This window comes from Somniosus microcephalus, chromosome 1, assembly GCF_052327205.1.
Source record: "Somniosus microcephalus isolate GS21.2 chromosome 1, FLI_Smic_1.0, whole genome shotgun sequence".
Lineage (NCBI taxonomy): Eukaryota > Metazoa > Chordata > Chondrichthyes > Squaliformes > Somniosidae > Somniosus > Somniosus microcephalus.
In genome coordinates, this window is record NC_140987.1 from 170,955,854 (window position 1) to 170,982,008 (window position 26,155).

Genomic DNA, 26,155 nt, shown 5'->3' on the forward strand with positions numbered 1-26,155 from the left:
CTTCCTTAGTGATTTTGATCGTGTTTAGCTCCTCCCCCCCTTTAGCCCCCTGTTTGTCCAGTGTTGGGATATTCTTAGTGTCTTCTACTGTAAAGACTGATATAAAATATTCATTCAGTGTTTTTGCCATCTCCATATTTCCCACCATTAATTTCCCGGTCTCATCCTCTAAGGGACCAACATTTACTTTAGCCACCCTTTTTCTTTTTATATAACTATAAAAACTCTTCCTATCTGTTTTTATATTTTTTGCTAATTTACTTTCATATTCTATCTTCCCTTTCTTAATCAATCTTTTTGTTATTTTTTGCTGTCTTTTAAAGTTTTCCCAATCCTCTATCCTCCCACTAGATTTGGCTACCTTATATGCCCTTGTTTTTAGTCGAATACTATCCTTAATTTCTTTACTTAGCCACGGATGGCTGTCTTTTCTTTTACACCCTTTTCTTCTCAGTGGAATATATTTTTTTGGAAGTTGTAAAATAACTCCTTAAATGTACACCACTGATCATGTATCGTCTTACCCTTTAATCTATTTTCCCAATCCACTCTACTCAATTCCGCTCTCATACCTTCATAGTCTCCTTTATTCAAGCTTAGCACGCTTGTTTGAGATCCAACCTCCTCACCCTCTAATTGAATATGGAATTCAACCATGTTATGGTCACTCATTCCAAGGGGATCGTTTACTAGGACATTTTTAATTAATCTTGTCTCGTTACACAGGACCAGATCTAAGGTTGCTTGCCCCCTGGTCGGTTCAGTTACATACTGCTCAAGAAACCCATCCCTAATACACTCAATGAACTCATCCTCAAGGCAGCCCTGCCCAATTTGATTTGTCCAATTAATATGATAGTTAAAATCCCCCATAATTATAGATGTTCCCTTATTACAAGCCTCAACTATTTCCTGATTGATACTCCGTCCAACAGAGTTGCCACTGTTCGGAGGCCTATAGACTACGCCCACTAGTGTTTTTTTCCCCTTATTATTCCTTACCTCCACCCAAACTGTTTCATTATCTTGATCTTTTGACCCAATATCATTTCTCTGTATTACAGTGATTCCTTCCTTTATTAACATAGCCACCCCACCTCCCCTTCCTTCCTGCCTGTCCTTCCTGATCGTTAAATAACCTGGTATGTTTAATTCCCAGGCATTGTCACCCTGCAGCCATGTTTCTGTAATGGCCACAAGATCATACCCATATGTAATTATTTGTGCCATTAACTCGTCTATTTTGTTACGAATGCTACGTGCATTCAGATAGAGAACTGTCAAAGATGTTTTGTGACACTTAGTTCCTGCTTTTGCCCTTTTTATTACTTTACCTTTTACTCCATACCTTCTGCCCCTTCCTGACACGCTCTGGTTTTTAATTTCCCCACTGCTACCTAAGTCTATGACCTTCTCTGTTGTCATTTTTATTATTTGCTCTCTAGGAACCTCCCCCCCACTAGTTAGTTTAAAGCCCTCTCTACAGCCCTAGTTATATGATCTGCCAGGACTCTAGTCCCAGCACTGGCCAAGTGAAGCCTGTCCCAATGGAACAGCTCCCTCCTGCCCCAGTACTGGTGCCAGTGTCCCAGGAAGCAAAACCCATTTCTCCCACATCAGTCTTTGAGCCACGCATTTAACTCTCTAATTTTATTTGTCCTAACCAAATTCGCTCGTGGCTCAGGTAATAATCCGGTTCTGCTTTTTAATTTGGCCCCTAGCTGCTCAAACTCCCTCAGCAGAACCTCCTTCCTTGTCCTATCTATGTCGTTGGTACCAACATGGACCACGACAACTGGATCCTCCCCCTCCCACTCCAAGTTTCTCTCCAGTCCAGAGGAGATGTCCTTAACCCTGGCACCGGGCAGTCAACACAGCCTTCGGGACTCTCGCTCTCAGCTGCAAAGAACTCTATCCCCCTAACGATACTATCCCCTACCACTACAACATTTCTTTTAACTCCCCCCACTTGAATGGCCCCCCGCTCCACGGTGCTGTGGCCAGGTTGCTCATCCTCCCCGCAGTCCCTGTTCCCATCCTCACAGGGAGTAAGAGCCTCGAACCTGTTGGACAAGTGCAAGGGCTGCGGCTCCTCCAACACTACCTCCTGGATCCCCGTACCTGCCTCACTTCTAGTCACACCATCCTGACCCTGGCCACGGACTACATCTGAATTAATTAATCTAATTGGTGTGAATACCTCGTGATACACAGAGTCCAGGTAACTCTCCCCCTCCCTGATGTGTCTCAGTGTTTGAAGCTCGGACTCCAGCTCTTCAACACGGAGCCGGAATTCCTCGAGCAGCCAACACTTACTGCAAATGTGATCACCGTGAGCATCAATGGTGTCCACCAGCTCCCACATGTTGCAGCAGCAACACATCACCTGATCTCCCATTCTATGTAATTAATTAAATTTATTAATATTATTCTTAAATACCCTCTGCCCCGATTCTAGATGGTGAATATCACACCTTAGAAACTATAAACCAAAGAGATTTAAGCTTAAAAATCTCTTTCCTTCTGTTTAATTTAGAGTGGAGAAGCCCATTTGTTTGGGAACTAGTCTGGCCTAGGCAACTTGACCCACACCATAAGCATTCCTTTAACGATTCTGCTGTCTCTTCTCAAGGTGGAAGATGAGGAGGAAATGGACCAGCAGCAGTAAAGGAAGGGGTCAGAGATGAGTCAGAGTAAGAGGCAGAGCATGTGGAACTGTCGGCACCCCTCAAACAACAATGTGCTTTGATTTAAGACAAAAATTAATCCAAACCCACTTTGTTTAAAGGATCATTTCCCCCCTGCAAGAACATTCCTGAATCAGGTTCCTCCTGTCCTGACACCAACACAATCTTTGGTGGGCCTGCACTACAACTCAGCTGCTATCACTAAACAGCTAGGCATATGCTGTAGAATAATGGAAATACAAAATTAATACCCCTTAAAATCATATCCAGTTTAATGTATTTCCAGTGTGCTGTGTTCTACTTTGTCTTTCCCCAGAACTCCCCTTTGGTGATATTACACACTGAGTGTTTCCTGTTACCTTATTCTAGCTAGGAAAGTCTAAGTGCTACTGCAGTGGGAGAATGATGTGAGGTGGCTGGGTCACCAGCAATGTCCAGGGTTAGCTCTTCAAGTCATGTCACCGTCTGCAGATTTGGAGGTTCCCTCTAGCTTTCAGCCTCTTCTGCTGCGTGCTTCCTTGGCCTGCAATGAGATCATAATGAATGATTGACAGTTTCCTGAGGCCTTTTAGTGCTAAGCAATTGGGCATTGTGATTTTCTAACCAGGAGTGCAAGATCAGAAAGCATGCAAAAGGGTACTGAGGGAATTTTTAATGGCTTACCCACTATCAGTAAAAGAATTCCAGGTGTGTAAAGATAATTTTGGGCCATATTTTGCTGTCAAAGTAATGGTGAGGCTAATGGTTGTAAGATTAGGACCGCTCCCTTCTTTCAGAGAGAAAAAACACTATACACAGTCTAAGCAATGATCACGTGCGTTCGACCGGTTCCTCCGGTCATCCCAACTGGAACCTTACAACTCCTAACTCTGTGATCCCACTTCTGACACCACTGTAAGATTAGGATCACAGGCTCACACAGATTACCCAACAGGGCTTTAGAAGTTGTAAAGCTTTTATTAAAGAGCTACAGTTTTAAAGCATAATCAGATATTATATATGGTTTAAGCCGAGTATAATAGACATACAACCCGTGACAGTAGGAGTGATCTACGACTCCCGAATCGGAATGCCACGACCGGACAGATGAGGAGGCAGTACGGTGGTCTCGGATTGGGTGGATTCCTGCAGTCTGCTGCAGCGGTCACTTCCGTTGGGTCATCTCTCAAGCTGCTGGAGGTGTTAGGCCATCAGCCACCTCAGAGGCTAAACTTGACCAAGGTGTTAGGCCGTAGCCACCTTGGGGAAGCCTTCGCCCCTGACTGCCTGATTTCCTCTCTCGGTCGTCTATATTTATAGTTATTTTGGTGGGCTGGTAATCACCTGGTGCCAATCATTTGATCCCCCATCCTATTGTCCAATTGTGAAGCGGGAAGACAACCCTCGCCATCCCTTTCTGCATGACTGACAAGGCCTCCCTCTTATCTTTCTTAGGAATGATTTGTCAAGTTTCTTCAAGGGCATTTTATGGCTTTGTGGCTCCTTGTTATCTAGCAGGTGCTATCCTCCCTGTTTCCCTGCATTTTACAATTCCCTTATCACTTCTATTTGTCTTTTGATGCTTGATATTTGACCTTGCTGGCATTTATGCTATCTTTTTCCACTTGCCTGTTGTCAGTCTCTGTTCTAAGAATTAAAACCCATCTTTGAATCTAACAGCTATTTCTTACAATTCCCTTCTTTGAGAAGGAAATATCCTTATTGACTTCTCACAATCGGCTCTTGACTAATCTAGCTAGCTCTTATTGCTCTCTCAATTTGGGCGTTAGTTAGTAGGGAGTCTTGAAGATTTCTCCCTTCCTTACAGTCCATTCCTTTGAGGAGAAGGAGCAACCTCTGACCCCTTACTCAAATTCAATTCACTGTTCTGGTGTTCCAATTCTGCCCCGCCTGGAGTATCCTCTGTTTCTTCTATCTTTCCTGATCTTACCCCGCCTGGGGTCTCCTCTACATAAATTCAGATCTTCTCTTTCGGTGTGCTCAATGAATTTGTTAGTGCTTGTCAGTCATGGGCATGAGTACCCAATTGGCTTATGTATCAAAGTCTTACTACACACGTTACATATATCAAATACACTATCATTACAAGTTGGATAACTACCAGAGCATGTGAAATAATACGAACCTAAGGGTGTGCTGATGTATTAAGCCCAATATCCCACCAGTGTGAGTTGTCCCCTATGCTGTCAATTTCAATATCTAATCTCGAGTTGTCTTGCTCCAAAACATAAAAATGCTTTAGGGAGGAGTTCAGTCGCATCATGAGCTCACTGAAACCCACAAACAACAGGGGAATGTCATATCTGAATATCCGAATTGTGCCACATAATTGTGTAGCTCATACTTAAAAATGTGTTGGTTGATGGGACAGGTCCTGTTATACCCGTAAAGCATGGTAATTGCAGTAGTAGTGACACAGGAGGCACCACAAATCACCCCATACTGGATTTGCACTGGTTTTTCCCACGCGCTGTTACCTACAAAACATAATTATTACAGTCACAGTTAAATTCAGTCTTACAATCATTTCAAGCGACATTACAGTTTCACATCTAATCAACAAATCATGGACTTAAAAGATTCTCCAGATCTCTCTTTTGCTCGTATCCATCTTGTGGATAATTCTTACTAAACATGATTTCTCCTTAGCCCTCGATTGTACCAATCCAGATTCCATGTAACTCTCCACTTCAACTTCAATTTCAATCCCTCTAACAGGTACCAGTGTGTTTAACTCTATTCTGATTGTTTCATTAATTCGATAGTTTCTCGATGGAGTATGTGTCAATGCTTTAAAAGTTGTCTCGCTCTCCTGAGCCACATTAACCATTTCATGTCTTGCTGTTGTCAAGTAACTGAGCATGTCTGAGACCCGTTCTTCAGTGCAAACTCACCATACATTCCTGGATGGTAATTGCTTCATACGTAACAAATCACATTTGCACACTCATACCGGTATCTCAATATCGTGCCACACGTGCCATCCGATACAAGCCTTTCTCAGGCTTTCAGGTATCTTATCGAAAGATTGTAGTCATCTGGAGATCTTTGCTCATCTTCCTCTGCATGGTCCCGATGTCTTGGGTAGTGGCCAGACTATCAAATTCAGTTTTCTTAAAAGTTCATTAAAGGCAGGGACACAAATGTCTCCAAGAGAAAGCTATCAATTTACTATTCTTAACTACACTTTCCTGACTTTTACTAGGGAATTTTGAAAATTCCTATTCAGTAGTGTAATTCTCCTGTTTCAATCTTACACCCTCAATCACTTTCCTTTAATTACCATTCATATCTCATTCATGAGTCCTGGAGAAACTTTACTATCCAGTACAATATTTAAGATAGAAAACAGATCAAACATTCTCACTTGATCCAAGTTATTAACACTTTTTTATTTATCATTATTTTAGAGGATCTTTTATTTTCCCAAAAGTAACCAAATATATAGTGCCTGAGTCCATTTTGTCATTTCAAAATTATCCCAAAATCCAAACAGCAGTATTATTGAACTGACAATGTTCAATTTCATTTCTATCAATTTATCCTCCATTTCCAATTTCAGAAACAAGTAATTCTCAAGCTAGGTGGCTTACACAGTGTTTTAACATTAGAGACAGAAGTGCTGCAATTAATTTACAAGGTAACTTCCATATAACAAAAGAAAGAAGATAATCCATTGTGACTCTGCTTAGAGCCCAAGGGGTTAATTTATCAAATCATAATTTTCCTTCTGTCACTGTGGTGAAATATTAACTTAAAATTAAGAAACTTAAATTTAATAATGTCCAATATCTTTAAATTTCATACTAAAGTTGTTGCTTGGTAAACTTAAACAGCTGTCAGTGGGAAGGGTTAACTCCTTTGCAGGATTTTAAGAAGGTGGAGCAAAACATTATCAGGCGCACGCAATTACGTTACTTCACATAAATTTTTTAAAATTTTCCCAATCGAAAAAGACAGTTGTGTTTTCACACTTTAACTAAACACGAACAGAACAGATAAAACAAAACAAAATTTGCACATTCTTGCAGAAAACAGTAAATTACGTCATATTTCTTATTGTCCTTTCTTCAGATTTCTTTCCAAAATACTGTAAAAATATTGAATATAACTGGAGAAAAATTAGTTTTTCACATTTAAACAAATCAAATCAAACTGCTTTAGAAGATTTCACCATAGCAACCGCGACTCCAAGGTTAAATCTTAGACTGAAACTTAATCTTTTGTTAAACAAACTTTTTGTTGCTCTTCTCAGTTTTTACACACCAGCTTAACTTAAATTAGCTCAAAGGGTTTTTCCAATTCTTGGGGCACAATCTTATTCGCACATTCTTAAAACTTCCAAAATCCAAGACAAGACAAAAGATTTAAATGCTTTTAACACAGAGAAGTGGGTGGAGCTAAAACACACATAACAGAATCTTTCTTTTAAAGACATACTTTTCAGGCAAAAGAAATACTGTAACTTCTTAAACATTCATAGTCAGGAAAACATTCACACTTTAACACACATTTTCATACAAACTGAAATTCTAGCATTTTTTAAGGTTCCTTTCACTCAGCAATTTTGTGTTTTATTTGTCTTGGCACAAATGTTAATAACTTCCATGTTGGTAAAACTTTAAATTTATCTTTTTTCCCCCTTTAAATCGGTGTCTCAGCAGCTTTTCCTGGCTTTCCAAAGCCCTGTTTTTTCCCTTTGCTGAGTTTTCAGATTGGTTAGTCTGCAAGTTAGATCTTTTTCCTTCTCTATCTCTCCCTCTCTCTCCTGCACTTTATGCTTTACCTCCTTCAGGCTATTTATCAACTGTTCCTGGTGATATGCCAACGCCATTGTACTTCTGGTTTTACCTTTCAACAAGCTCTTTACCGCTCCCTTCTTTCAGAGAGAAAAAAGATACGATACACAGTCTAAGCAACGATCACGTGCGTTCAACCAGACCGCTCCCTTCTTTCAGAGAGAAAAAACACTATACACAGTCTAAGCAATGATCACGTGCGTTCGACCGGTTCCTCCGGTCATCCCAACTGGAACCTTACAACTCCTAACTCTGTGATCCCACTTCTGACACCACTGTAAGATTAGGATCACAGGCTCACACAGATTACCCAACAGGGCTTTAGAAGTTGTAAAGCTTTTATTAAAGAGCTACAGTTTTAAAGCATAATCAGATATTACATATGGTTTAAGCCGAGTATAATAGACATACAACCCGTGACAGTAGGAGTGATCTACGACTCCCGAATCGGAATGCCACGACCGGACAGATGAGGAGGCAGTACGGTGGTCTCGGATTGGGTGGATTCCTGCAGTCTGCTGCAGTGGTCACTTCCGTTGGGTCATCTCTCAAGCTGCTGGAGGTGTTAGGCCATCAGCCACCTCAGAGGCTAAACTTGTCCAAGGTGTTAGACCGTAGCCACCTTGGGGAAGCCTTCGCCCCTGACTGCCTGATTTCCTCTCTCGGTCGTCTATATTTATAGTTATTTCGGTGGGCTGGTAATCACCTGGTGTCAATCATTTGATCCCCCATCCTATTGTCCAATTGTGAAGTGGGAAGGCAACCCTCGCCGTCCCTTTCTGCATGACTGACAAGGCCTCCCTCTTATTTTTCTGAGGAATGTTTTGTCAAGTTTCTTCAAGGGCATTTTATGGCTTTGTGGCTCCTTGTTATCTAACAGGTCCTATCCTCCCTGTTTCCTTGCATTTTACAATTCCCTTATCACTTCTATTTGTCTTTTGATGCTTGATATTCGACCTTGCTGGCATTTATGCTATCTTTTTCCGCTTGCCTGTTGTCAGTCTCTGTTCTAAGAATTAAAACACATCTTTGAACCTAACAACTATTTCTTACATGGTGCTCGCCATTATTTAAGTGTAAACGGTACAGGAACTTTAGGCATGGTGCCAATGCGCGGTTAAATGCCAATATCTAAACGTTGCTGTCCAAGTTGCTCCGCTCTGCCATTAGCTTTGCGAAAACGACATTTCGTTGTCTGCCTCACTACTGCCATGCATTGAATGTCGTGAAGTTGCAGTACTTGCGTGGTAGACATAAACTAAACTCCGCACAGAAAGTCTTGACATTACAAGCGTAAGTACCCTTTTAACAATGCGATAATTGTTAATAACTGCCAATCAACTTCTCTGGCACTGAAAATTGACTATTACAAGTGTGGAGTCTCATTCCTTCAGGTAGTAATTGTTATTAGAGATTTTTAAAATGTAATTTAATTTTTTTTTAACTTTTCCTTTGTCTTTTTTTTTCTCTCTCTTAATCCAATCTTTCTTTCCATCTCTATTTCTCTTTCTGTACCTGATTTGACATTGAATTCACCCACTCTAATTTACATTTCCTTCTCAGTCCTTCCACTGTTTATTTCTCAATCTTACAATCTGATTGGTTAAGGAGATACAAAGTTGCTTGCCCTGTTCACTCAGGTCCCAAATGCCCCGTTTCCCTCGATGCAACGTTACCAGCTCACACTTTCAGCAACCTGCAACAATTTTTTTTAAACCTAAATATGCACAAACAAGTCTAACTAATGACAGACGCCGTTAGATGCCCTACTGCAGAAAAATCTGGCCCAATGGCCCAGAATTTGCTGGAGCATGGCATCTCATGGCATGTCCCTTTAGTTACACTTTTTCCCTCATCCTCCAGCTCGAAAATTTTTGGCGCACAAATTGCTGGAAGTGCAAGTGGTTAAAAGCATAGCTCGGTCAATGGGGCACCTGGGACCTTGGTGTACAACGGGTCCAACAGTCTATCTACTTTACCAATGAAACTAAATTGAGAGAAACAGAGGAATGATGCAGATGGAAATAGGGTGAATTAGAGTCAAATTAGATACAGAAAGAGAATTAAAGAGGGAAGAAAGGTTGGATTAAGAGAGAGAGAAGAGACAAAAAGGAAAAGAATAAAAATTTAAATTAATTTTTTTTTAAACTTCTAGGAACAATTTACTACCTGCAGTAGTGAGACTTCACAGTTCCAATTCCCTTTCTGGGCCTCCGAGGTTGAGTGGCATTGCAGGAACATAAATCTCATCATTAAAAGGGTCCTTAGGTCATTAAATACCAGCCCTAACTTTCTGCAGCGAGTTTAATTTGTTTTAACAGTGCAAATGCAGAAGTCTCTTGAAACTCATTGGGAGGTTGATGGTAAGCTTAGCTTTTTGTGGCTAATGGTGGAGTGGCGGGCAATTTGTGGCGATTTGCAACTCGTGTTTCTCTTCCTCGCCACAAATTGCTGGGGGTATTTTTACACACTAATAACAATGTGCGCATTAAACTCACCGTTATTTTCCCAGCAAATTCAGGGCCAATTATTGAAATATTTCAAGTGAGTGTATTACATGCATGTCACCGCAGACTTCTACAAACATAGAAGCAGAAGGCTCATTTACTTGGCAAACTTTTTGAGGCGACTGATTTTTTTCCTCATCTGGGAGGCTGTTTGCTTCACTGCAGAAATTGCATTGACCTGCTTTACCATCTCTTCTCTTGAAGCCTTGTGTTTCATTAAGGAGAGTGCCCCTCATATCCAAAAATGGCTTACCTCCTTGCCAGCTACTCCCTCAACATTTGGCATTTAACTTAACTTTAATTTGTAGTTTCTTTCACAGTGGTAAACAAGCTGCCTGTTTGTGGCGGTTGCACAGTTAATTAGGTGGCTAGCTAGAACTGGCTACCTGGTAATTACTGTCAGCAGGGGTTGACTCAGGAATTTCTGCTGGTATAAAAACAAGAGGCTTTTACCAACATATGGAGGTAAGTAGCATGGAGTCTTGTCTCTACAGAGTGCTAAATTTGGGGATAAAAGGTGCTGCTTAATACATAAAATAAATATAAACAACTAGGGTTAAATTGGGACTGTGGGCTAAGTTACAGTAAAGACATAAAGCATATAACTAAATTTAATAAATTAAACAAGGTTATTACCTAGATTAAAAACTATTAATAGACAATTGAGTATTTCAAAACTTGAAAATCTAATTAGTTAAATAAAATACAATAGAGGTGGCCGGGCTGGTGATGTGTTGCAGCAGTAGCATGTGGGAGCTGGTGGACCCCGGTGTGATCCACAGCAACCACATCTGCAGTAAGTGTCTGCAGCTCGAGGAACTTCAGCTCAGATTTGATGAGCTGGAGTCCGCGCTTCGGACACTGCGATACATCAGGGAGGGAGAAAGTTACCTGGACACTTTGTTCCAGGAGGCAGTCACAACCCTTAGATTAAATACTTCAGATTTGGGCCGTGGTCAGGGACAGGAGGGTGTGACTATGAGTGAGGCAGGTATGGGGATCCAGAAGGTAGCATTGGAGGAGCCTCAGCCCTTGCACTTGTCCAACAGGTGAAAGGTTCTTGCAGCCTGTGTGGAGGAGAGCAGGGACTGCAGGGAGGATGAGCAAACTGACAACAGCACTGTGGTACAGGTGACCATTAAAGTTGGGGGAGTAAAAAGGAATGTAGTAATGGTAGGGGATAGTATAGTTAGGGGGATATATACTGTTCTCTGCAGCCATGAGCGTGAGTTCCGAAGACTCTGTTGCCTGCCCGGTGCCAGGGTTAAGGACATCTCCTTGGGGCTGCAGAGGAACTTTGAGTGGGAGGGGAAGGAACCTGTTGTTGTGGCCCATGTAGGTACCAATAGGTAGGACTAAGAAAGAGGTTCTGCTGAGGGAGTATGAGCAGTTAGGGGCTAAATTAAAAAGCAGAACCACAAAGGTAATAATCTCTGGATTACTACCTGAGCCACGAGCAAATTGGCATAGGGTCAATAAGATCAGAGAGTTGAATGTGTGGCTCAAGGATTGGTGTGGGAGAAATGAGTTTCAATTCATGGGGCACAGACACCAGTACTAGGGAAAGAGGGAGCTGTTCCGTTGGGATGGGCTTCACTTGAACCGTGCTGGGACCAGTGTCCTGGCGAATCGAATAACTAGGGCTGTAGATAGGGCTTTAAACTAAATAGTGGGGGGAAGGGTTCAGGTGAGGGGAAACTTCGAAAGTTAAAGAGAAAGGACAAGGCAATAGTGCAGGGTAGTGATGGAGGTAATGATAACCAGAGTGTGACAGGAAGGGACAGAGTGCACAAGCATAAGAGTGCACTAGCAAATAGGGTCAGAGTAGGGAAAAATGGTAAAAAGACAAAATTAAAGGCTGTTTATCTGAATGCATGCAGCATTCGTAACAAGATAGATGAATTGATGACACAAGTAGAAATAAATGGGTATGATCTGATAGCCATTACAGAGACGTGGCTGCAAGGTGACCAAAGCTGGGAACTGAATATTCAGGGGTATTTGACATTTCAGAAGGATAGGCAGAAAGGAAAAGGAGGTGGGGTAGCTCTGTTAATAAAGGATGAGATCAGTACAGTAGTGAGAAATGATCTTGACTCAGAAGATCAAGATGTAGAATCAGTTTGGGTGGAGATAAGAAATAATAAGGGATAGAAGTCATTGGTGGGAGTAATCTATAGGCCCCCTAACAGTAGCTACACTGTGGGACAGAGTATAAATCAAGAAATAACGGGGCTTGTAAGAAAGGTACAGCAATAACCATGGGCGATTTTAATCATCTTATAGATTGGACAAATCAAATTGGCAAAGGTAGCCTTGAGGACGAGTTCATAGAGTATATTCAGGACAGTTTTTTAGAACAATGTGTTGTGGAACCAACCAGGTAACAGGTTATTTTAGATCTGGTAATGTGTAATAAGACAGGATTAATTAATGATCTCATAGTAAAGGATCCTCTAGGGAAGAGTGATCATAACATGATAGAATTTCACATTCTGTTTGAGGGTGAGAAACTTGTGTCTGAAACTAGTGTCTTACCCTTGTAATTGCCTTTATTTAAGTTTATGAAGATAGAGTTGGCTAAAGTGGACTGGGAAAATAGATTAAAAGGTAAGACGGTAGATAAATAGTGGCAGACTTTTAAGGAGCTATTTCATAGCTCTCAACAAAGATATATTCTAGTGAGAGACTCTACGAGAAGGATGAACCATCTGTGGCTTACTAAGGAAGTTAAGGAGTTTATCAAATTGAAAGAAAAGGCATACAATGTTATAAAGATTAGTGGTAGGCCAGAAGAATGGGAATTTTTTAGAAACTTGCAAAGGATGGCTAAAAAAATAATAAAGGAGGAGAAAATAGATTGAGAGTAAATGAGCAAGAAATATAAAAACGGACAGTAAGAGCTTCTATAAGTATATAAAAAGGAAGAGAGGTGCTAAAGTAAACATTGGTCCCTTAGAGGATAAGACTGGGGGATTAATAATGGGAAACAAGGAAATGGCAGAGACTTTGAACAAATATTTTGCATCTGTTTTCATGGTAGAAGACACTAAAAGCATTCCAATAATAGTGGAACATCTAGGGGCAAAAGGGAAGGAGGAACTTAAAACAATAACTATCACTAGAGGAAAAAGTACTAGGCAAACTAATGGGACTAAAGGCTGACACGTCCCCTGGACCTGATGGCCTGCCTCCTAGGGTGTTAAAAGAAGTGGCTGCAGAGATAATGGATGCATTGGTTGTAATCTTCCAAAATTCCCTAGACTCTGAAAGGTCCCAGTGGATTGGAAAACCACTAATGTAACACCCATATTCAAGAAACGAGGGAGGCAGAAAGCAGAAAACTATAAGCCAGTTAGCCTAACATCTGTCATTGGGAAAATTCTGGAATTCATTATTAAAGAAGTAATAGCAGGACATTTAGAAAATCATAATACAATTAAGCAGCGTCAACATGGTTTTATGAAAGGGAAATTGTGTTTAACAAATTTATTAGAGTTCTTTGAGGGCTTAATGAGCAGGTGGATCAAGGGGAACCGGTAGATGTAGTGTATTTGGATTTCCAAAAGGCATTCGATAAGGTGCCACATCCCAAAAATGAATGAGGGGCTGAATGGCCTATTCCTGCTCCTATTTCTTATGTTATTACTTTAAGGGCTTTCTCATTCAAGGAAGCTGTCCCATCTCCACCCAGGGAATAGCTGAATTTCCAGCTCATGTCTTCAACACTTTTATTCGTTCATGGGATGTGGGTGTTATTACCCATCCTTAATTGTCCTTGAGAAGGTGGTGGTGAGCCACATTCTTGAAGCGCAGCAGTCCGTGTCGTGAATGTACTCCCATAGTATTGTACTCGGGAGTTCCAGGATTTTGACCCAGTGACGATGAAGGAACAGTGATATATTTCCAAGTCAGAATGGTATGTGACTTGGAGGTGATGTGTTCCCATGTGGCTGCTGCCCTTGTCCTTCTAGGTGGTAAAGGTCACGGGTTTGGGAGTTGCTGCAGTGCATCTTGTAGATGGTACACACTGCAGCCACGGTGCTCCAGTGGTGAAGGGAATGAATGTTTAAGGTGGTAGATGGGATGACAATCAAGCAGGCTGCTTTGTCTTGGATGGTGTTGAGCTGCATTTGTCCAGGCAAGTGGGGAGTATTCCATCACACTCCTGCCTTGTAGATGGTGGAAAGGCTTGCTGCAAAACTGAAATTAAAAGCTTTTTCCTCCACAAGAAAAATTCCAGATAAACTTTGTTATGATTCAGCATAGGAAATTCCACCCTGACCTCTGTGCTTCCTGTTTACTTTGCATGATTCACTGGGAGTGCAACAGCTGCATGATAATGAGAGGACCTTGTAAAACTTAGAGGTACCTCCAATGCACTTGTGGTGCAAACTTCAGTGAGCAGAATGACCCAGCCCCAGGAATGTACTAGGAGTGCAATTTCAGGTGCATAGTTGCTAAAGTCAGTGTTCATAGCGCCCAAGGAAAAATGAGACAGCCCCAATTTTCTGAGTAAAAGAAAATTGGGGCTGGTGTAGCCAGTGATGTGGGCATCAGGAGGAGTGCCATGGTAAGTGTACCCACCTTTGCATACATTGGGGTAGGTTTTCACTCTTCCTGTGTGGATGTTAAGCATCACCTGGGCAGAGACGACACCTGGAGTACTGTGCACAGTTTTGGAATCCTTATCTAAGGATATACTTGCTTTGGAGGCGGTGCAACGAAGGTTCACTAGGTTAATTCCTGGGATGAGAGGGCTGTCCTATGATGAGAGATTGTGTAGAATGGGCCTATACTCTCTGTGGAGTTTAGAAAAATGAGAGGTGATCTCATTGAAACATACAAGATTCTGAAGGGGATTGACAGGGTAGATGCTGAGAGGTTGTTTTCCCTGGCTGGAGTATCTAGAACTAGGGGGCATAGTCTCAGGCTAAGACCGAGATGAGGAGGAATTTCTTCACTGAGGGTTGTGAATCTTTGGAATTCTCTGCCCCATAGGGCTTTGGATGCAGAGTCTTTGAGTATATTCAAGGCTGAGATAGATAGATTTTTGGACTCTAGGGGAATCAAGGAATATGGAGATCAGGTGGGAAAGTGGAGTTGAGATTGATGATCAGCCATGATCTTATTGAATGGTGGAGCAGGCTCGAGGGGCTGTATGTCCTGCTCCTGCTCCTAATTTTTATATTCTTAGAACACATAAAGGAAAATCGATGGGGAGGATTGCACACCCATTAAGAGCCTGCTTGATTTGCCTTATGCTGGGATAATTTTTCATCTTAAATGCTCCTGCTACAAGGCTTCAGAGAGTTGATTTTTCCAGTCCATGAGCATATGTCAAGGATTTGAGCATAGGCTCCACCAAGATTTTACATCAATAATTTTAATGGCCAACATATCATTGCATGGGGAGTGGGGTGCGCACATCCAAATTCCCAATGCGGCTGATTTTGGGGAGGGGCAGGTGTAAAATCTAGTCCGCTGGGTTGAATTGGAAACATAATACCACAGCTTTATCCCTTTCTACAATATGATCAGTCATGAGAAAACAATAGGTAAAACCTAGCAGCTACAGATTTCTGGGTTACTAATATTCAGGATATAACTGCAATACCACAGCTAAAGCAAATAAAATTTAATGAAATGCATGCTGTCAGATCATGGGGATTTTCATCAGACAAAAAAATTAGTAATTACACTGCCTACAGGTTAATTGCATTTGATTTTATCTTTTTCTACCCACGAGTGCCTTTTTTGTGAGTTCATTTAACTATTTGCTTTTATTGTGACAATCATGATTTAATGCCTTCCAAAGTGCATCAAATATTCTCATTGTCTGTTTGCAGTCCACTTTTCACCACTGCAGACTGGAAATCATATTTCCAAAAAAAATACTTGGAATCATAAAGGATTATTTCTCCTCTTGCCCCATTTGTTTGCTATGCGTTCAGGTTCCGTGTTGTAGAGGTGTCTGTGCTCTCTTCTATGTTAACTCTATTCAAAGAACAGCAGAAGACTTCTACTGGTGACCTGGCCAACGTTTGCCCCTCAACTACCACCACCAAAACAGATTAGCTAGTCATTGCTATTTGTAGGACCTTGCTGTGCACAAAATGACTGCTGTCATTTACCTACATAACTAGAGTGACAAGACTTCATAAATAATTCACTGGCTGTGAAACACTTTGGGAACATCCTGCTGATTTAAAAAGGTGCTACATAAATGCAAGTTCTTCATGGTAAAGTATACATCTTCATAGCCCTCTCTCAATAGGCATCATACAGAGGCGCAAGGAAAAAAAGGACACCTAGACAGAGAAGATATTAGGACGGGTGAACAAAAGCATGGTCAAAGAAGTGAAGAAAAACTTGCACTTATATAGAACCTTTCATCACCTCAGGATGTCCCAAAGTGCTTTACAGCCAATAAAATACTGTTGAAGTGTAATCACTGTTGTAATGTAGGAAATGGGCAGCCAATTTGCACACAGCAAGCTCCCACAAACAACAGTGATGTCAGTTGAAGGGTAAATGTTGCCAAGGACATCAGGGAGAACTCCTCTGCTATTCTTCAAATAGTGCTGTGGGATCTTTTACATCCACCCGATTTGCAGGGGTTATAGGAGAGAGGTACACAAGAGACTAGAATTAGAGGAATAGAAAGTTTGGGGAAGGGTTGCGGGAGGATACAGAGATAGAAAGGAGGGATTTAGACAAAAGGATGAATATTTTAAATTTGAAATGTTGGGGAGCAGAGCAAGATACGGGCGGCAGAGTTTTGGATGAGCTGAAGTTTAGAGGTTGGAGGATGGCCAGGACGGCATTAGAATAGTCGAGCCAGAAGGTGACAGACATGAAGGTATCAGCAGCAGATGGGCTGAAGTAGGGATGGAGGCGGGCGATATTAGACATCCAAGCAGGTGTTCTTTTTGATGGAGAGGATATGGGGGGTCAGAAACTCAGCTGAGTGAAATAGGACACCAGGGTTCTGAAGTCTGGTTCAGCCAGAGATGGTGGCCAAGAAGAATTACTGAATTAGTCAAGAGCTTGTGGGAGCCAAAGAGACTGGCTTCAGTCTTGGACATTTATCTGGAGGAGACTGGGGCTCCTCCGAGACTGTATGTCAGTCAGTCTGACAACACGGAGACAGTGGAGGGGTCAGGAGAGGAGGTGGTTAGGTAGAGCTGGGTGTTACGTGGGGAAGCTTACCCCATTTCGGCAGCCGATGTTACCAAGAGACAGCACATAGATAAGGAAGAGAGGGCCAAGAATAGATATTTGGGGGGCTTGGGAGGCAACGGTGCAGGGGTGGGCAGAGTTGTCATTACTGGGGATGCTAGGCTACAAGTGATGGGCAAAAATGGAACCAAGCAATGACAATCCCACCGAGCTCAACAACGGAGGAGGCGCGTTGGAGGAGAATGGTGTGGTTGACCATGTCAAAGGCTGAAGTGAGGTTGTGGAGGGATAATGCAGCACGATCACATTCACAGAGGATATGTTTAGTTAGACCTATTTAAGTGGTAGGGGCAGAAAGCTAATTGGAGAGATTCAAACAAGGAGTTCCAGGAAAGAGGCACAATGGCCTGGATTTTGCAGTGGCTAACGACGGCGAACTGTTGGCATTCGCAGTCATTACCCCTCTGAAACTGACCATAACTTCAGGATTTAGCGCATGCGCATCTAAACGCAGAAGTCCTAATTTGTGTTCAGTCATTCACTGCTCCGACACACTGTGGACCACCCACTAGCTGGTAATCTGTGAAATCAGTGGAACTGATGAAAACGTGAGCTTTTCCGCACTAATATCGCTGTTAAATACCCCATTAAATGTTAAGCCTTGCTGGAATAACAACTTGTATTTATATAGCGACTTTAACGTAGTAAAACATTCCAAGGCGCTTCACAGGAGTATTAAAAGACACAAAATTTGACAGTATCACATAAGGAGAAATTAGGGCAGATGACCGAAAGCTTGGTCAAAGAGGTAGGTTTTAATGAGCGTCTTAAAGGAGGGAGAGAGGTAGAGGTTTAGGGAGGGAATTCCAGAGCTTAGGGCCTAGGCAACAGAAGGGGGAGGCTGGAGGAGATTACAGAGATAGGGAGGGGCAAGGCCATGGAGGGATTTGAAAACAAGGATGAGAAATTTGAAATCGAGGCGTTGCTTAACTGTGAGCCAATGTAGGTCAGCGAGCACATGGGTGATGGGAGAATGGGACTTGGTGCAAGTTAGGACATGGGCAGCCGAGTTTTGGATGACCTCAAGTTTACATAGGGTACAATGTGGGAGGCCGGCTAGGAGAGTGTTGGAATAGTCAAGTCCAGAGGTAACAAAGGCATGGATGAAGGTTTCAGCAGCGGATGAGCTGAGGCAAGGGTGGAGACGGGTGCTGTTACAGAGGTGGAAATAGTCTTAGTTATGCCGTGGATATATGGTCGGAAGCTCGTTTCAGGGTCAAATATGACACCAAGGTTGCGAACAGTATGATTCAGCCTCAGACAGATGTTAGGGAGAGGGATGGAGTCAGTGGCTAGGGAACGAAGTTTGTGGCAGGGACCAAAGACAATGGCTTCAGTTTTCCCCGTATCTAATTGGAGAAAATTTCTGCTCATCCAGAACTGAATGTCGGACAAGCAGTCTGACAATTTAGTAACAGTGGAGGGGTCGAGAGAAATGGTGGCAAGGTAGAGCTGGGTGTCGTCAGCGTACATGTGGAAACTGACGCTGTTTTCGGATGATGTCGCCAATAGGTGTAACTGGGGTTTTAACAACATATTGACTGCTAAACAACCATTCTGGCCCTGAAAAACTAATTTTTATATTTGTGGAGCATCAAATTTCTCCATTATGATAAAAATTACAATTTTTAAAAACATTTTTTTAAAGTTTGTTCATGATATTTCAGCTTCTATCTTAACCCCAGTGTATGTCTCAATCTTTATTTCGTGCTTTAACTTTTTTTTTTATAAAAGTGCAGATAATTCCGTGCTTCTCATTTCCTGGTTTGCTATGTGTGAGGATTCTTCAATGTGTTTGGCTGTTTAGAAAGCTTGTTGCCGTCACTGCAGCTCTTTGCTGGGGATTGCCATTACACAGCGCTACAATCAATTGTTCGTCGAGAAAGGTAAACTTCTCGCCACAAAGACTGCGAGATCTCTGTGGGCAGCTTTCTTTGAGGTCAGTGGCAACTGCCTTAAGCTTCGTCGCCGATCGCAAATTATGGGCCAATATGTTTAAGGAATTTGGAATGGGATGATAGTTCACAAGGACAGAGGGATCCGGGATGAGTTTTTTGGACAAAGAGGGAGGACGGAAGGGGGGGGGGGGGGGGGGGGGGAAGGGATCGAGTGAGTGATCTGGTGTATGGCTAAACCAGTTGCGCATTAGATATGGTTGTGTGTCTCTTATGGACTTAATGGTGTGAAAATGGGGGCCATACCAGTGAAAATGACTATGCTGGGGACAAGGGCATCCAAGGTGCAGGTGAGGGAGTGGTTGAGCAGATCGACAACTGCAGAAGTATTGTGGTAAATAGAGATCCAAAGGCTAGCCAGTTGGGAGTTTAAAAATGCTATTATAAATGACTTGGGGAATGGATTTATTTCCAGGAACAGAGGCAGAAGGAAGTGGGTTTAGAAATGGATAGGTAGATGTGGGTGGTGACAGATGCAAGGAATTGGTCAGAGATGACCTTGGCAATGATCGTGACCACTCCTAAAGTCGGAAGGTAATTATGCTCAGGCACATTTGTGTATTTAAAAAAAACATTTAGAAGGGAAGCAATTGATTAGCCTCCCAATATAGATTAGCCACAGTGAATCACCAGGTATCTCCTCCTCCCAACTTTTGGACTCATGAAGTTCAGAAATAACAGATTTAAGCAGTCATCAATTTCACAAGAAAAATTTGAATTCTCTTTTTTTAAATTTCAAGAAACTGTGCCTTTGAGAGAAAATATGACCAATTATATATTTTTTTTATTTGTTCATGGGATGTGGACGTCACCGGCAAGGCTAGCATTTATTTCCCATCCCTAATTGCCCTTGAGAAGGTGGTGATGAGCCACTATTTCAGAGGGTAGTTAAGAGTCAACCACAGTGCTGTGGGTCTGGAGTCACATATAGGCCAGACCGGGAAAGGACGGCAGATTTCCTTCCCTATAGGACATTAGTGAACCAGATGGGTTTTTATGACAATCCGGTAGTTTCATGGTCACCATTACTAATACTAGCTTTTTTTTTTAATTCCAGATTTATTTAATTAACTGAATTTAAATTCCCCAGCTGCCATGGTGGGATTTGAACTCGTCTCCGCATTATTAGCCCAGACGTCTGGATTACTTGGCCAGTGGCATTACCACTATGCTACTCTTCCCTGATGCAATACATTTATAATTGAGAACAGACTGTTTTAAGTTTAGAGTTTAAAACCTGGCAGAATAGTAATTTTTCTTCTCCAACTCAATACCCTGGAATCACAAATACAAGTCCTTCCTTGGAACAGATCAGGGCAGAGACCAATCACATCGCTCTTTCTGTCCTTTAATTCTTCCATGCTTTCTGCCTCCATTCAATTTTTTTTATTTTATTTTTTTAAAGTCCTTCTTTAGCTTGATCACCCACCTCAGATGAGACTGTGACTTGGTAGTAAGTCTAATATACTGCGCTGCCCTAAGGATCGGCAAGATGCAAGGAATTTCTCTCTTTTAGCAGGCTGTATGAATATATTGTTCATTGGATCTGAGCAATTTACTGAAGACCACCCCTACATAGTATTCTTAGATCTCTGGAATATTTTATTTACAGCAGCAGCAAGGTCTGTAGGTAGCAGTCCTTCTACCTGTACTTTGATTACATTGCACCATCAGCTAGAGACAGCAATGTGACATGATTGAGATATACATCTGTATATATATATAAAAAAGCAAATCTCCCATGACACTGCTTGCTTTAAGTCATAGCATGAGCAGTTTTACAATCACAGCAGCATTATACAATGTATTATTCTGCTGCTAAATTGTAGGGACCTCTAAGGCTACAAGGTACAATTGTTCCTCCATCTTGAAATTGTTGATGTGACGGTCAATTAAGAAGCTGCAGACATTTAAGTGTGATACATAAATTTGCATTGGACAGTGTTTGACATACTCATTTTCAAAATACAAAAGTTGTACTGTATTGAAGCTGGAACCAAAGATTTTCTTTCCACTGTTCAGCAGTCTACAATATATTTACACTAGTGTGACTAATCCCTTGCTCTTTCCTGAGTTCAATTTGAAAGGATTCTGTTTGGGCATTTAAATCCTATTTCTATTTAAATTCTTATGTTCTAGTGCTATGATAATTGTCTCTAATTAATACTACTAGCCCTCCTCCCTTTCTATCCTTCCTGAAGATTTCATTTCTCTATACTCTAATACATTTTTCCTAGAGAAATTTAAGTCTGGATTTTTGTTTGAGAGACATATCTGCACATGACAATGGAGTATGTTTTAAAGATGTAGAGGTCCTAAGTTCATAATTAAACATTAATTACAAGCATTTACACAACATGTGTGTGTATCACACTTTCTTCTTTTAATTACATACTCTTTTATTCCCTGCCAGAAATAAAGATAAAAATCAGTCTAAGTTTTGTACCTTGAGAAATATTTAAAAGCTGAAGCTTAGGGATAACAATTTAACCATTTGACAGTGCTTAGTCAAAACAAAAGTGCGGCACGAGATGGACAGGATTACAGCAATTTAGGGTTTATAGTGATTTAAATTGAAATTACTGTAGTGGGAAATACAATTTTAAAGTAATTTCATTGCATGATTTTACATAAAGATGTGAGCTGTTAAATATTGGGACATGTATAATGGGATATTAAATACAAAACTCAGATCTGGACAGCAATTGACAGTGTTCACTTTTTTTCTTCCTCCATCTGACTACAACTGCACACATTATACATTTAGATAGCAGTCACGAAATTGGCAAGCATTTGCTCTGGAAAAATAGCAAATATATACATTTGAGTGGGGAATACAAACTAACAGACTACATCAACCTTCATTAAGTCATCATTTTATGAATTATACAATGATATTATTTAAAGTGAACACAAACTATATACAAAATAAAGCCACATACTTGATACCTTGAACCATAAAAATCCCATAAGGCAAAGCCAATCACAATTTTACCAAGTAAATGAAAACACTGTGTAGTAATAAAGTGCTACAACTTTAAACCACATACAAAGCCAAATTATGATGGTTCTCCTTTTCTTACCATTTAACATTCTTCAGCAGAGATAAATCCACTAGGGCTGAAGAATTAGGCCTGCCCATATTATCTTGACACATTCTGTAATACAGAAAAGAAGGCTGGCAGCATGAAAAAAAATCTCCAACATTGTGGAGCAAGTTTGCTATTAAAAGTTCAAGTGCTAATCAAAAGACAAAATTATGAAAAAACAATTCAACAAATTATCTATTTTCAGGTCATCAAGTAACAGGGGAGTTAGGAGAAGAGAAAAAAGTCATGGTTATAACTCACTTTCCCTGCTTAGTCTAGTTTGCCTTGATCCTGTATTGTCAGAAAATTATATTCCAAAAGGAGAACCATACGGAGAATAGCAGGAGCTTTATTTACATGACATTAAAAATCACAAATCATGGGCACCTTTACAATTTTGCAAACATTTCTTGTGATTTTTAAAATGAGATTTTCACCAATTCAGTAGTTTAATCCTAGTAACAGAGTGCATTTGATTACAGTGCTTCTAACATGCAGTACAGGAATTCATAACTTGTACTTCGTGACTCTGGGCTATTTACCTTACCATGGCATCTTAAACTCCAGGTTTAGGTAGCATTTTGCAACAAAGTAGAATATATAATTCTAGTAATCTGTAGCACAGCAGCGTGCAATGTGTACTGTACTAGAACTGCTCCAAATCCTTTATAGAAGCCAAAGAAACCTTCTTCTTTCTTGATTACATTAATGCAGTCTCTCATTCCTTCATACTGAGTGTTAATAGGAAGCACTTCAAACCCATGGTCTGTGTTGTCAATGATGGTGCGGGTTCCTTGAATATGAAGGCGGTGAAGTACTGTTTCTAATGGATAAACCAAAACATCAGCACAAAGATTTGCAACAAAACTAGCAATAAGTTCAGGGAAGTAAGCATCCAGCACAGTTTGTACAGAACGAGAAGCATCAGCCGGGTGCTGATGTGGTGTCTTTCTCCGTAGAAGAAAGAGAATAAATTTCTGGATGATGGCACTGATGATATAATGGAGCACCCCATGTAAGACAGTTGGAAAGACCAAGACTCCAAGAGGAAGCAGGCGCTTGCTATGAGGGACACCCATTCCCACCAGTCTGCATACACCTTCCTTCACACAATCCAGTATTCCTGGATTGTCTCTTATGATCTCACTCTGGAAATAGAATAGAGAATAAGTTAGTCATTATTAAAATAATATACACTTATATTTTATATTAAATATGCCAATATAATTAGTTGAACTTTTAAATATTTATTTGCAATCCACTACATTTTAAAATTACATTTAGATGAACTGTATAAAGGTTGGGGGGCAATTTCTGGAACCAACAGCAAATAAAACCAAGAGGCAATTTAATAAGGTTTGTGCTTTCATGCATTAATTTTTTTAGTACTGTATCTTGTTTGGCAAGGCAAACCCGCTATACAGAGGCTGTAAGAAGAAATATCAATTTCATAGAATCATAGAATGGTTACAGCACAGAAGGAGGCCATTCGGCCCATGCCGGCTCTCTGCAAGAGCACTTCAGCTAATCCCACTCCCCCGCCCTTTCCCCGTAGCCCTGAATTTTTTTTTCCTTCAGGCACTTATCCAATTCTCTTTTGAAAGCCATGATTGAGTCTGCCTCCACCACCCTTTCAGGCAGTGAATTCCAGATCCTAACCACTTGCTGCGTAAAAAAGTTTTTCCTCATGTCGCCTTTGGTTCTTTTGCCAATCACCTTAAATCTGCGTCCTCTGGTTCTTGACCATTCCACCAATGGGAACAGTTTCTCTTTTATCTACTCTGTCTAGGCCCATCATGATTTTGAACACCTCCATCAAATCTCCTCTCAACCTTCTCTGCTCCAAGGAGAACAACCCCAGCTTCTCTAGTCTATCCACGTAACTGAAGTCCCTCATCCCTGGAACCGTGTTCTCATAAATCTTTTCTGCACCCTCTCAGGCTTTCACATTCTTCCTAAAGTGCGGTGCCCAGAATTGGACACAATACTCCAGTTGAGGCCAAACCAGTGTTTTATAAAGGTTCATCATAACTTCCTTGCTTTTGTACCCTATTTATGAAGCCCAGAATCCCATATGCTTTTTTAACTGCTTTTTCAACCTGCCCTGCCACCTTCAACGATTTGTGCACATATACCCCAAGGTCTCTCTGTTCATGCACCCCCTTTAGGATTGTATCCTTTAGTTTATATTTCCTCTCCTCGTTCTTCCTACCAAAATGTATCACTTCGCACTTTTCTGCGTTAAATTTCATCTGCCATGTGTCCACCCATTTCATCAGCTTGTCTATGTCCTCTTGAAGTCCATCACTATCCTCCTCATTGTTCACTATACTTCCAAGTTTTGTGTCATTTGCAAATTTTGAAATTGTGCCCTGTACACCCAAGTCTAAGTCATTAATATATATCAAGAAAAGCATTGGTCCTGGTACCAACCCCTGGGGAACACCTTCCTCCAGTCGGAAAAACAACCGTTCACCACTACTCTGTTTCTTGTCACTTAACCAATTTCATTCCATGGGCTTCAACTTTGCTGGCAAGCCTATTATGTGGCACTTTATCAAACGCCTTTTGGAAGTCCATGTACACCACATCAACTGCATTGCCCTCATCAACCCTCTCTGGTACCTCGTCAAAAAACTCAATCAAGTTCGTTAAACACAATTTGCCTTTAACAAATCCATGCTGGCTTTCCTTAATTAATCCACACTTGTCCAAGTGATTGTTAATTTTGTCCGATTATTGTTTCTAAAAGCTTCCCTACTACCGAGGTTAAAGTGACTGGCCTGTAGTTGCTGGGTTTATCCTTGCACCCTTTTTTGAACAAGGGTGTAACATCTGCAATTCTCCAGTCCTCTGGTACCACTCCTGCATCTAAGGAGGATTAGATGATTATGGCCAGTACCTCTTCGATCTCCCTCAGCATCCAAGGATCAACTTTAAGTCCAGCCAGCCTTTCTAGTACCTCCTTTATCAATTTTTATCCCATCCAGTATCTCCACTACCTCCTCTTTCACTATGACTTTGGCAACATCTTCCATGGATTGGAGGGTAGCTAATGTTACCCCACTATTCAAAAAAGGTGGTAGAGAGAAAACGGGGAATTATAGACCGGTAAGTCCGACATCTAGAGTCCATTATAAAAGATGTAATAGCAGAGCACTTGGAACACAGTGACAGGATCGGATAAAGTCAACATGGATTTACAAAAGGTAAATCGTGCTTGACTAATCTACTGGAATTTTTTCAGGATGTAACTGGTAAAATAGATAAGGAAGAACCAGTGGATGTGGTGTATTTGGACTTTCAGAAGGCTTTCGATAAGGTCCCGCATAAGAGATTAGCGTGTAAAGTTAAGGCACATGGGATTGGGGGCAAGGTACTGACTTGGATAGAGAACTGGTTGGCAAACAGGAAGCAAAGAGTTGGAATAAATGGGTCTTTTTCCGAGTGGCGGGCAGTGACTAGTGGGGTACCGCAGCTATTCACAATATATATTAATGATCTAGACGAGGGAACTAGATGTAATATCTCCAAGTTTGCAGACGACACAAAGCTGGGTGGGCTTGTGCTGTGAGGAGGATGCCGAGAAACTCCAGTATGATTTGGTGATTGGGCAGATGCAGTATAATGTGGATAAATGCAAGGTTATCCACTTTGGTGGCAAAAACAGGAAGGCAGATTATTATCTGAACGGCAATAGATTGGGAGAAGGGGAAGTGCAACGAGACCTGGGTGTCCTTGTGCACCAGTCGCTGAAGGTAAGCATGCAGATGCAGCAGGCGGTTAAGAAGGCAAATGGTATGTTGGCCTTCATAGCGAGAGGTTCGAGTACAGGAACAAGGATGTCTTGCTGCAGTTTGTACAGGGCCTTGGTGA

The 26,155-nt window shown here is 41.3% G+C and overlaps 1 protein-coding gene across 1 annotated transcript in view; it reads right to left on the reverse strand.

Annotated features, from left to right (window-relative positions):
- Window positions 1–21,537: 21,537 nt before the first annotated feature.
- slc25a46 (solute carrier family 25 member 46) overlaps window positions 21,538–26,155 on the reverse strand; it is a 42,220-nt gene continuing 37,602 nt past the window's right edge. The window contains exon 8 of the mRNA XM_085987401.1: window positions 21,538–23,427. Within this exon, the coding sequence (XP_085843527.1) occupies window positions 22,849–23,427 (579 nt within the window). The 3' untranslated portion in view covers window positions 21,538–22,848. The remainder of the gene's footprint in view (window positions 23,428–26,155) is intronic.